The sequence below is a fragment of the Phoca vitulina genome, unplaced genomic scaffold, assembly GCF_004348235.1.
Source record: "Phoca vitulina isolate PV1807 unplaced genomic scaffold, GSC_HSeal_1.0 scaffold58, whole genome shotgun sequence".
Lineage (NCBI taxonomy): Eukaryota > Metazoa > Chordata > Mammalia > Carnivora > Phocidae > Phoca > Phoca vitulina.
In genome coordinates this window covers 5,541,475-5,554,803 of record NW_022589761.1, presented here as the reverse complement: position 1 = coordinate 5,554,803, position 13,329 = coordinate 5,541,475, and the positions used below count along the sequence as shown (strand labels likewise).

The 13,329-nt window shown below is 53.8% G+C and overlaps 1 protein-coding gene across 1 annotated transcript; it reads right to left on the bottom strand.

Moving 5' to 3' along the window:
* On the bottom strand, positions 1-6,860 carry FXYD3 (FXYD domain containing ion transport regulator 3). Its single transcript, XM_032390396.1, is given in 7 exon segments — positions 1-1,245; positions 1,545-1,651; positions 1,654-1,736; positions 2,479-2,502; positions 2,605-2,637; positions 3,745-3,798; positions 6,393-6,860. Coding segments are annotated over 7 exon segments (471 nt in total). The 5' UTR covers positions 6,481-6,860; the 3' UTR covers positions 1-1,163.
* Positions 6,861-13,329: the final 6,469 nt, after the last annotated feature.

Genomic DNA, 13,329 nt, shown 5'->3' with positions numbered 1-13,329 from the left:
ATGAGTGACATGGGGGGAGGAGTGGTGTCCCAGGAGCAGTATTATGGGGAGGTGCATTTTGGCTGCTCTGGTGCGCTTTCGCTTGCCCCATGAGTGTGGGCTCATGGATTGGGGGGGCTCATGGGATGTTCGAGGGATATAAAGGCATTATTAGGGGACGAGTCGCTGGTTTATTGTGGGCCTCTTCTTGGGGTCATGTCTCGGAGCATTGTAGGAGATCGTTTTGGGTGTTTTAAAGGGTTTTAGGCATTTTACGGGGTGGCCCTTGGCATTTTGGAGATCTTACAAGGTACTGGGGAGTCTCAATGGAGTTTGAGGCTCCTTGGAGATTCTCACACCATGTGGCCACTCTATATTATTAGGAGTGTCGTGCGGAATTATTTGAAGGTCTCACAAGAACAGTTGGGTATTAGGAAGGATTTTCTATAATAAAGTGGGGTCTCAGGAGTAAGTGGGAGAGTCATGGGGCCTTACTATTAAAATCATAATCTATCTGACTACTCATATCATGGTAGGAGGATCCACGTCCTTGCTTTCCTGGGATGGTCTCAGTGTCCCCTCGAATGTCCCAGCATTCCATCTGGTTAGAGCTCTCTTTCACTCCCCAAAGTGTCCGCCATTTGGCTACTAGAAAATTTTAAATTGCACTTGTGGTTCCCCTAGCCTTGGAGGCAGAGAGCGGACCTTAGGCCACCCAGCAGGCCTTGGGCTTTTCCCAACAAAGAGATTCAGCTGCTGGCTTCTGTGTCAGCTGCCAGTGTGTATCCACCTTCTCCTAGTCCTCAAAAGCCCACCCCGATGTACACATAGGGAGTCTTGAGGCTACTTGGGCTAATCAATTTTTAGAAGAAGAATAAGGAGGCAAGATCCATGTTTAGAAAAACAAAAATTGAACAAAAAGACCCCTCCGGTGAGAGGTAAAGTGAGGCCCTGGCAAGGTGCTCTGAGGGGAGGAGGGAGAATTCCATCCTGGAATCTGGATTCCTGTGCAGAGCCAGGAATTGGAGGAAGAGAAGGGACCTCTGTGTCCTTTCGGCTGATCCATCCTCAACAGTTCTGGGCAGAGCCTGGGAGAGATGATGGGTCAGCTTGTGGGAGCAGATGAAGTTTTCTCCCCAAGGCGCGTGCACACACAGGCACGCACACTCACACGCACCCACCCCTCACATCCCGTGTTCCCTGCATCCCCATTCTGTTCCTGGCTTACCTGGAGTGATGAGAGGTGGGGCGTCCCCTGGATGGTGGCTAGGGAAAGAAAAGTGGTGAGATGTGTATCCATCCCCCTTGTCCTCTCCCTCAAGGCTAGAAGATTCTCAGCTTGCCCTGACATAGCTTCCTGGCTATTTTTCCTGGAATGGGACCAAAGCTTTTCAGGATTTGGGACCCTCTGAAGATTATCAGCTCTGAAGAATAAACCTGGGAAATCTCAGTGGCAGGAATTCTCCGGGGCAGAACCGGGAGGCCTCTATCTGCGAGATTTAGCTCTTTCACCGGTGAAAGGTGTGTGTTCAGTATGAAGCGGGCACACAGGGAACCCATCTTACCTGGGCTTCTGGCTGAACTTGCATTTGCATTTCCCACCTGTCAGGGGAAAGGGGATGGTTGGGGGAGGGGACCCACAGCCCTGCCCTACCAGCTCAGCCACCAGTGTCCCCACTCACTCATGAGGACAATGATGCCGATGGTGCACAGAACCGCGGCGCAGATGAGCCCGCCGATCCGGAGGCTGCGCCAGTCTAGGAGAAACCCAGATGAGGCCATCAGTGCCTGCCTGTGTCCTCCCTGTCCAAACCTCCATCTATTTGACAGGTAGGTATCGGGCACCTTATGACGGGCAGGGAGCTGGGGATACAGAGCGGAGAGAACAGACAGCCCCCCAGCCCTCCTGTGCTTTCTCCTTTACACACAAACAAGCGATAAGAGATTTGATGGAAGGTCAGGTGGAGATAAGCATTCTGAAGACAAATAAGCAGAGCCAGGGAACAAAAAGTCAGAGGGCAGCTCTTTTAGGGAGACTGGTCAGAGAAGGCCTCTCTGAGCAGAGCCCCGAGTGGGTGCAGGGGGGCCGTGGCAGGGGGATCGGAAGGTACAAAGGTCCGGGGGTTTGGAGCGTGTTTGCTGTGTCTGAGCACCAGCAGGAAGGCCACCCAATAGCTCCCTTCCTCCGGGTGGTTTTTGCAAAGCGAGCCTCCTCCCAGCAGTTGATTTGAACCATAACAACGGCTTCTTGGGAACTGTCCTGGCTTCCTGTGCGCACCTATCCTGCCGGAAGAGAACCTTCCCAGGGGCCAGATCGGCGTGGCTCGTTCCTTTATTCCGTTGTGATGACTGCTCAGTGTCTCCCCATCTTTGCCCCTTCCTATCCTCGCCCCTGTTTCGCCCACATCGGACCCCCACCCAAGCCGTGTGGGACCCCTGACACAGTGGCAGGAGGGGGTGCGGGTGGGGGGCGGCCAAGAGAGGGACACAAGCTCTCACCATAGTAGAAAGGACTGTTTTTATCTGCAAAGAAAGGAAAAAAGCATGTGAATCCAGGACAACAGCCAGGAGGCAAGGGTGCGGGGGAGACTTTGGGGGTGAGCGTGGTGGAGGAGCCGGACTCACCTTCTGGGTCATTGGCGTCCAAGGCAGGCAGGCCTGCTGGGAGAAGCGGGAAGAGGGGGATGGCGTGCTGGCCTCAGCAAAGCCGGCCGGCAGGGCCACAGAGCCTCAGGGGCCCCCGATGGACTGGTCCCCGCCTCCTGAGGGCACCGGGGTCCGGCCCCAAACCTGGAGGTGTGGACTTCCTCCACCGCCCCCCACACCTGTGAGCCCCACGGGCCCACCCACATTTTGCCTCCCAAAATAGGTTTTAATCTGGTTGGCTCGGAACCACTCTTTGGCCTGATGTTTCCAGACACCTGGCATCCTCCCTCCTGCAGAAACCGAACAACATTCTTGTCAAGATGACAGATGGTACCAGTTCTCGGTCATTCTCAGAGCCTCGTCCACACCCCACCTGTTCTGGTGTTTGCTCACCGCTTCCTTTCAGAGCAAATTACTAATTATAAACTTAACACACTTTCTTTAAAAATGCAGTTCTCTCTCACTACCCTGAATGGAATGCCAGTCTTGCCTGATGTAAGGGATAAAAAAAAATACAATAAAAGCAAAGGACTAGGATTACATTCTGGCCAGAAGCAGTGGGCTACCTGAGGTCTGGGCCTAAGCTCTGTTCTTTGTTTGTTAAAGGGCGATTAATAAGTTTTAATTATATTTAAAGCACAGGCACATAGTGCTTACTCTGTACTGGGCCCTCTTCTAACTGCTTTTCAAATACTAACTTGTGCAATCCTCGCAGTGACTACTAAGTACTTACTAGTATTGTCCGTATTTTTACAGCTGGGGAAACTGAGGCACAAAGGATTTGCATAACTGCTGCATCCGCGAAGCTCCCAGTTACCTCTCGTAATAAAGTGCTAGGGAGGTGATGAAGACACGGCAGCCGGGGCTGAGCCCTCTCATCAAGGACACCTCAAGGGGGTGACTAGCTGTGTGAGACGCTGCTGTGAGGGGTCCTGTCTTTGTGTGTGCACCTTGAAACCACCAGGGCGACACTTGTGACCCTCAAGGAGATGCCGTCCAGCTAGTCACCGCCGCACAGGGGAGGCGGAAAGCATGAGAGAGAGACACATACATGCAGGGCTTGGCCACCCCTCAGTGGAGGGGTCTGGGGCAAAGGCAGTCCGGGACACAGGCACTCACCTGCCAGGAGGATGAACAGGCTCAGTGTCACCTCTTGCATGTCAGCCAGCTGGCCTGGAGGGGTAGGGGTGGGTGGGGAGGGTCCAGCTTTAGTAGGCCGGGCGGTGCCAGACCCGTGCCTCTGGGTCCCCATCCTCTCCTACTCTGCTCCCGCCCAGGATACACAGCTCGCCCCAGGGCAGAGAGGCCTGGCTGGGAGATGAGAAGGAGCCGCCAAGTGCAGGGGGTGGGTGACAACGCAGACTTGGAGAGGAGTCGCACGAATCACTCACTCGACACAGACTTGGGGCTTTCCGTGAATGGCCCTGGCGACCAATGAGGGAGGCGCTGCCTGCTGTTAGCCCCATCTTACAGATGGGGAAACTGAGGCTCTGAAAGCTGAAAATGGGGGCATAGGGTCACCTCGCGAGAGAGTGGGATTTAAAGCAGCCTGGCTCTGCAGTGGCTCTTTGTTGCTCAGGACTCTCAGGGCCTCGGGGTGTTTTGGGAAACGGGATGGAGGGAGCCAGGTGGCAGGAGGCCCGGTTCCTGGGTGTGTCTCTCGGAGACAGCTCAGAGCCTGCCCGCCCTGCCCAGACTCTGCAGACCTCGGGCTGGCTCCTCAGGCTGCTAAGAGCAGGGTGTGGGGAGGAGAGAACTAGAGGCTGGGGCAGGGGTGGGGGCCAGAGCAGGGAGGAGTCACCGGGCTGTAGCCCTAGCCCCAACTTCTGCCCCCCGCAACCCCTCGTTTCTGTCCTGCCTCTGCCCCTGCCCCAGCCCCTGCCCCTACGCCTGCCCCAACCCCCTACCCCTGCCCCAGCCCCTGCCCCAACCCCTGCCCCTGACTCTACCCCAGCCCCTACCTCTGCCCCTGTCCCTACCCCAACACCCTACCCCTACCCCTGCCCCAGCCCTTGCCCCCGAATCTGCCCCTGCTCCTGCCAAGCTCCTCCTGGAAGCCATTATTTCCTCTTTCCCCAGATAGGCCTGTCCAGCAAGAAGAACCCCTCCATCTCCTTCCTGGTCTGGTATCAGCCCACCCTCCCCCCATCCCAAGTGCCTGAGATAAGCCCCCGTCTCTGTGTGTCCCCGGCCCTCCCCCAGCCCCTGCCCCACTGCCACCAGCACACACTGTCAAGATGTTGACAGGAAGAGCTAGGACGTCCTCCGCCCCACCCTGTGCTGGGCACTGGCCAATGACCTTGCTGTGTCTTTGCCCATGTCACCCCCGCCCCGGGCACCCCCAGAGGTGATCTGTTCTAGCCCTCATTTAGCCCATGGCACAGCACATGCCCTCACTAAGCCATTCGACATTCCCTGCTCTGTCATCCCACTGCTCTCCACCGCAGAAGACGGTGACCCCGTCTCTCTCCGCACCCTCCATGTCACCCCCACCCCGTGTTCCTTTCTCTTTCTTGCATGTTCTCACAGATTCCTCCCTCTCCCTGTGCCCATTCAGGTCCTGGGCAACCTCTCAGTTGTTAATCCCATATGGTGGACTCAAATGCATCCATTTCTTGCAGGAAGGGGGCCTGGAGCTTTGGGGAGCATTACTAAGGCATTCAGGACCCCACAGATTTGGGGAGAAGAGCTAGAGTGGGTGTGTGGGCAGGACAGCCTGGTGGTTCCAGGCGCAGGTCTGGAGAAGGACCACCTACTGTCTAAAGCTGCCTCGTGAGGCTTTGTTACCCCAAGATGATAGCCCAGTTATAAGAGCTAGTGCCCAGTGAGCCTTTACCTCTTGCCGGGCACTGGTCGCAGCTCTTCGCACTTACTCGCTCATGCAATCTCCGCAGCTTGATGAAGCTGTGGTTACCCCACGTTGCTATCACAGCCCCATAGCCCCTGCTAACTCAGCTTAATGCTGTATGTTGTCACATCTGGGCATCTGCCCTCAACCTGCCCCGCCCAGGCTGTTGTTGGAAGGGACTCCTGAGCTGCTCCGGGGGACTGACTGTCGTTGGTGTGAAGGCTTGGAGAGGAAGACAGCCTGCAGATGGAGGCTCTGCCCACCCCTCTGGGCTCCTTCCCCGCCCTGCCGGTCCCAACACCTGTGTGAGGGCCGTTTCCACCATCCGCCCCCTGCTATCCCCTCTGTTCCTCTGTGATGACAGCCAGACCCCTCAAGCCTGTGCAGAATGACTCCCCCATGTCTCTGAAATTTCCTATCCAACCCCCCATTTTATAGCCTCCCCAGGAAGCCACCAACCCCTTTTCCAAGAGGTCTCCAGGACCCATACATCCTCAATCCTTAGACACCCCAAGTCCACCCAGTCACCCACCATCCACTCTGATACCCTCAATCCAGCCTTGATCCACCTAGATACCCCCATCCACCCAGGCACCCCTCTCCAACCCTATCCACCCAGATGCCCCCAATCCAGATGTTTCTGTTGCACTCAGACACCCCAGATCTACCCAATCACCCCAATCCCACTTGTGGGCTCATCCCAGCTAGCTCACCCAGCCCCCTGAAGGGAGAATGATGGGGGGACAATCACATTAATGGAAGGTGCTTTCTCTAATCTCCTACCCCCCTGCCCCCCAGAAAAGATCCTTAAAGGGAGGAAGTTCTAGTGTCTTTAACAGACATCAGTGGAGAGAGGGGCAGGGATAGTTTGGGGGCAGAGCCAAGAGGATGTTGGGGGTAGGGGACCCCTGTGGCTCACCTGTGTGGCTCCCCAGGCTGCTTGGAAAGTTCCAGGAGAGAAGGGAGAGAATGCGGCTGCTAAGCCTGAGTCCTGCCTTTATTTGCATCTGCCACGCCCTAGGCAAACCTGGGCAGGTAGAGAACAAGTCAGACTCCCTAAAGCTCAGGGGCTCTCTCACCCCATTCCTGCTCTTAAAGAGACAGGTACCACCCCTCCTTCCCAGCCACTAATGGCAGGGAGCTCCCTGAGGTTCCCAAGGCCACAGCAGCCTCAGGTAACCAGAGGGAGCATGGGATGGGCTGGAATTCTGCTCCTCACATCAGGGGAGGGGGCTTTCTTCAATCTCTTGCCCCTGTGAAAAGGACCCAGACGGAAGAAGTTTGGGGTCTTTAACAGCCAAGCTTCTGCCTGGCAGAATGGTGGGGAAAAGCGATGCATTGGTGTAATAATCTAGTTTCTTTCACTTAGTTTGTGTGTTCCGCTTGAAGGAGGGCTTGGTGGCAATTGTGGGACATCTAAGGTCCCTTTCCGGACCACTCGTTGCTTCTTGACAGTTTGAGGGTCAGCAGAAGAAGCTGATATGACCAAGGTCATGAGGTGGGAGTGGGGGTGCACAAGGGGTAGGAGTGGAGGGGTGAGGGCTGTTGGGCTTTAGACCATGACCTCTATCCCACGTGCCCATCATGCCCTGGAGAGATTGGCAACTGGTTTCTGAGCATCAAGCGGACCTTCCTAGCTCAGGCTCTTCCCAAGGGTGCTGGGAGCCAGATGCCCGGGTCTATGCAGTGGGCGTTGGGGTGGAGGATGCCTCCCACTCCGGATAAGGTCATTGCACTGTGCGAGGCTCCCTTCCCCTCCCTCCCCCCTTCTGCCCCTCCTCCTCATGGCATTCCTTCTGACTGGGGTCTGTGTAGGCCCCCACATGGTCCTTGTTGGGGTGCCCCCTCCCCCCAATTCTGCTTTTTTAGACAGAGGGACTTTTGTCTGGGGGCTGGATGGAGAACAAGGCGCCTTTGAGTGGCTGGCGGAGGATTGGGGTCATGGGGAGGGGCAGGGCCAGGAAAGGGGTGGCTCTGCACTGGCCACCAGCTGGACTCCAGGCGACCCCCAACACCATCTCGGGGGTGGGGCAGAGGGCTGCAGGCCAGGGAGAGTGTGGAGTGCAGGATGGGGAAAGGGGGTTTCCGAGGTCAAGACTGCTGGGGGTTGTCTGCTGGGGACAGGGAGAAAGGACTCCCCACTTCCTAGCAGGAAAGGATGGGGAAGCAAGGAAGGCACGCCCAAATACATCTTTCTTTATGTAGCTCCCTCAGGCAGTTTTTCAATCCCAGGCCCTAGACCAGGACAAAGCCTCCCCACCCCACCCTGCTCCCTTAGGAAGGGGCCAGTCCCTACAAGGAGCGCAAGGGGCACTCAGGGTGGGGCTCAATCAAAGTGGGAGGTTTAGGCGGAGACAAACAGAGTTAAGGGAGGCCTGGAGGGGAGGATCCCAGTCCAGCTAAGGGGGGTCTTTGTCTCTGGGAAGATAGCATGCATCCCTTGCCCAGACATTTCAAGATTACAGTGTCCCTGGGAAGACCCCTTTGGTGCTCTTGGCAGTTGAGTGGTTTCTCCCTCTGCTGGGAAGTTCGGGAACTGCAGGCTTCAGAGAGCGAGAAGGGGCGAGCGCTCGGTGGCTAGGCTGTCCTTCGCCTGTGCCAGAGGTTGCAAACTCAGATGCCAAAGGGGCCAGGCAAGAATTGTGAGCGAGTGAAGCCGGACAGGCATGAGACCCTAAGGTGCGCTGGCAACTGGGCAAATGGGAGAACTATTGTTCTGTTTAAAAGGCAACCACCAGGGGCGCCTGGGTGGCTCAGTTGGTTAAGCGACTGCCTTCAGCTCAGGTCATGATCCTGGAGTGCTGGGATTGAGTCCCACATCGGGCTCCCTGCTCAGCAGGGAGTCTGCTTCTCCCTCTCACCCTCCTCCCTCTCGTGCTCTCTGTCTCTCACTCTCTCTCTCAAATAAATAAATAAAATCTTGAAGAAAAAAAAAAAGGCAACCACCAAAACGAATGTAGCAAGCTCATGTGGACAGAGACACAAGGATCTCCCAGACATCTTGCTACGGGGACAAAGCAAGATGTATAGATGTGAGGCGGAAAAGAATGTATATGCATACACTTGTTCCTGAATGAAGTATCTTTGGATACTCTGCTTCTGGGGCGGAGGAATGAGAGGCTGAGGGGTGGGGTGGAGGGAGACTCCCTCTTGTACCTTTTGAATTTTATATTCTGAAAATGTCCAACTTTGAAAAAAACGTAATTAAAGGATAGTCTCTACACAATCCCAGCCAATTGCTGCTACATTTTCAGTTGATGTCAGAAACCTGAATCTTTGCACGAAATTCCCAATAGTTGGTTGGTTCAGGGACTCCTGGCTGGCTCAGTCGGTGGGGCATGCGACTCTTAATCTCAGGGTCGAGGGTTTGAGCCCCACGTTGGGTGTAGAGATTACTTAAAAAAAAGTTGGCTAGATTTTTTTTTTAAATATGCAGTTTTAAAAAATTACGCAAGTCCAACAAAATACATCTAAAGGGCTGGTTTCAGCCTGGGGGACCAACTTCTGCCAATTTCATTTCCTGAATCTTTAATTACGGTGGCCTTGCATTTAGATATACAGACATTAATGGGGCTTTGACCCAACCCAGGCCAACCATAACCTCCCCCTGCGGCTGGACCAGAATGTGTCATCCATGTGTGTGTTGGCCTGGGGATGGGGCTTCTAGCCCGGAGAAGCAGGATTTGAGACCCCCATGAGGACGGGCCAAGGTGTGCATACTGACACTTGGGGAAGGTTTTCAGGAGTCGTGGGGGCAGCTGTTTGCATTCTATTCTTTTGGGGTGTCTTTTAGGCCTATTTGACTTCAATCATATCTGAAGACTCTCTCCTTCTCTCTTTCTCCCTATATATAAATGTATGTATATATAATCTTTTGTATGTGAATATATGTTATACATGTTATTATATTATATAGATAATAATATTTCCCCTTCATTTTGCTTTTGACATCATTTGGCCCTAAAGAATTGGCTAACGCTGTGATTAGCTGTGATTTCTCAGGATCCTAGGAATTCTCGCAAGATGAGAAAAACCAAACCCACAGATCACTTCTGAACATCACAATGTTTTCAGGAATGCAGAATTGAAGTACGAAATCAAAGCCATAGGGTGTTAGGTCGTCACTGACTCAGATTTATTAATTTTGGTTTTGCCATTTGCTTCTGATGTTCAGGAGGGCCAAAACCCAACTATTGTACATGTGTCCTTTGGTTCACAAAGTGTTGCAAAAATTAATAGTCACCAACGTTTAAGCATCGGGATATTTCCAACATACTAAGCTGCATTTCTAGTTTATGAGGAAGACACAGCCTAACTGGGCCCATGTTCCCACTTGGCAGCAGGGGCTGGAGGGGCAGGGCCATCTCCCCCTGGTTTGAGGCTTCATGGGAGGGAATATGGGACAGGGACACCTCCTGTGTCACACCTGCTTCCGCCTTTGGGCCCTCCATCACAGCGCAGACCCTGGACGGACGCAGCCCAGGATGGATCGGGCATGGTTTATGCAGGAAAAACCCCAGGACCGTCATACCGAGTCTGCCCACGGTGAGGGGAAAGGCACAATTAAGGAAAGACTTGGTCATGTTTTGTGATTCCCTCCCGAAACGGCTTTGATGGGCAACTACCAGTGGAGAAGACCGAGTCTTTCACGGTGCCCGCCTGCTCAAAGATGGGCAGGAGACGCCTGCGAGGCAAGACACTCAGAAAAAAATAATACCTAGGGTACAGAGAGATGGAGCGAAGGCAGATGAGACAAAATAGTAAGAATCGGAGGATCTCCGTGAAGGGTATTTGGGTTCGTTGTATTCTTTACGTAACTTTCCTGTCGTGACAAAAATTCAAATGAAAAGTTGCGGAAAAGGAATCAAACATTTCAAATTAAACTTAACACAAAATAATTCCCTGCAAGATAAAAAAACAATGGCAAAAGAATGGAGGACAAGGTAAATGCAGAATTGGATAAATTGTTAAGTAAACAGAATTTAATTGGACTTAGAAAATTATGTATTTATGTATATGGCATGTGGTATATATGAAATATTGTATATATTTCTTTCTTCATGGATAAAAGCTTGTGTTCTTTTTTTTTTTTTAAGATTTTATTTATTTACGACAGAGAGAGACACAGCGAGAGCAGGAACACAAGCAGGGGGAATGGGAGAGGGAGAAGCAGGCTTCCCGCCGAGCAGGGAGCCCGATGCGGGGCTCAATCCCAGGACCCTGGGATCATGACCTGAGCAGAAGGCAGACGCTTAACGACTGAGCCACTCAGGCGCCCCAAGCTTGTGTTCTTTTATCGCCCTCCTACAGTGTCTTCCTCTTCCTTCACTTGGATGGGTTGCATCGCCCCGACCCCTGGGTGCCCAGCTCCAACCCTCCCCTGCTGGGGGCGCCTCACCCGCTCCTGGCTGCCCAGCCCCGTCCGCCGGGGGGCCCTGGGGCTCTGGGGCTGGCGCTGGGGCTGGCAGGCTCCTGTCTGGCTATAGAGGCAGGGAGATGAGTCTGCAGTTCTAAGAGCTTGGCTGGCGCCGGTGGCTCCGGGGAGGCCCTGACCCAGCAGCTTGCTGGCAGAGGGGCCCCTGACGTCCCAGCATTCCCATTCTCTTCCCCCCTGCACCTCGGTCTCTAAGAAGGCGGAGCCACATCGGGCAGAACCAACTCCACACCCATGCGCATCCCTGAGTCATTTACCAACTATCGCTGACTGTCTCACTCTATTTTCAACGAATGATCCTCTACTGGGCTGCACTGGGCAGGCATGACTCACCCGGTGGGGGCAAGTATGGCACAGAGGGGCTGTCACTTAGTGTCAAGGCGCACAGGTAATGAAGGGTCAAGGTTGGGATGCCAAGCCAGGTCATCTGTCTCCACACCCGGGTATGGGTGGGGGGGGGGGGGGGGGGGTAGTGACAAAAGGACAACAGGATCCCACGTAAATTTGAGGGTCCCATGAACAGACAGCAGGTTAGAAAAGAGAATTAGACCACAAAAAATATTTCCAGAACCAACCACTTCTCCCCCACTGCCCGCCCCCCGGCTTGTTCTCTATCTTCCCCGTCCTGGACCCCACAGCATCTGCTTCCCAGGATCCCTGCTCCCTTGTCTGCCCTGGGTCTGCCCACCTGCAGCTGGAGGGAGACCCTGAACCCCTGAGTCAGGGCAGGGCCCTGCTGGCTCAGAGCCCTCCCCTGGCTGCACCTCTCTCCTGGCAGAAGCGAAGTCCTCACCATGACCCACGAGCTGTAAGTCACTCCTCTGGCTGTCCCCTGTCACCTCTCTGACGTCATCATCTCCTCCCCCTCAACCGCTCACCCACTTGCTCACTCGCTCCAGCCACACCGGCCTCCCTGCTGGTCCTCCAGCACAGCGGGCGCCTTTCCAGCCTCCAGACACTGGCACTTGGCGTTCCCTCTAGCGGAGACGCTCTCCTCACAGGTGCTCACATGGGTCCCTCCCTCGCCTCCTTTCTTCAGGGCTTTGCTCAAACATCACCTTCTTGATGAGGCTTTCCTTGGCCGTTGGATTCAAAACTACATCTCCCACCTGGAAACCCCGCCCCACCCGATTCTCTCTCTCTTTCTCTCTCTTTTTTTTTCCCCGTAGCGTTAGCACCTACCACCTCCTGACATAGTGTATGATTACACACTTACTGGTTATATTTATTATCTCTTTAGCCTCTGGAATGTCATCTCTGGGAGGGAGGGACCTTAGCTCTTTCATCCCTTCTGTGTCCCCAGCGCCAAGCACAAGAGTCCGGCACATAGTAGGTGCCCAAGAAATATTTGTTGAGTGACTGAATGAAAACCATTCTTGAGAGTGACTATATCCGAGGCTTCGTAACAGACGAATCAAGTACCTTACTCCCCCTAAGTAGATCACACTTTGGAGGCACAAAGTAGGCCCACAGGTGGAGAGGGGAGGAACTTGGAGCCAGAGAGCCTAAGTTCCCATCCTAGCTCCACCCCTTTCTCACTATGTGACTCCAGGCAAGCCAGTCTCCCTCCCTGGGCCTCAGTTTTCCCATCTGTAAATCAGGCTAAGAATAGCACTCACCCTGCCGCGTTGCCCTTTGGCTTCAATGGGGTTGTTGTGTGGGAGGCTGGCAGCCTGTGACTAATTCTGAAAGCTGGTTCCCTTCCTGGAAGGGGGTGGGGTGAAAGGGGCAGGGCTGTGTGTTTTCCAACAGCCAACAATGGAACTGTTGTAGGCAGGGGCCCTCAGGCGTGGAAAACACATCCAGCCCTATGCGTTCCAGATAAAATTTTCAGGTCTCAGAAGGGAGGTTTTCCAGCACATTTACATCCTCTGATTGTTGCAACAAGAAATACTGGTTTGGGAACCTGAGCCCACCCCAGTGGGGTGGGCTCCCATTTTACCCTTCTCCCTGCAATGAGCAGCTGTGAGGGCTGGGGGTGGGGGTGGGGGGGTCTCTCTCACCTACAGCTCCTGAAGGTTGGACCAGATAGGCTAAGATAATCTTTGGGCCACAACGATTGGTCCAGTGGGGTCTAATCAAAGTGAGGCACAGAATTTTGCTTAGTAATTGAGGGAAGAAAAGATTTGGGTTTTGCTTTGAATAGTGGGAAATGCACATTTGGGACCTGGAAATAGCAGTCATTTTGCCACCACAGGAAGAGCCAACCGGAGGACAAAGCTAACACCAGAGAGGACCACAAGCCAAGAGAAATGCTGAGAAACAGAATCAGCACCCTGATCAAATCATGCCTGATCTCCCTCTGGAATTTTCAGTTATGAATCTAAAAATCTGGCTTGCTCGAGTTAATTTTAATGAGGCGTCTTGTTATTTGTAAATAATAACAATCAAACTAGTACACAGTGAAATTCTGTGGACCCAG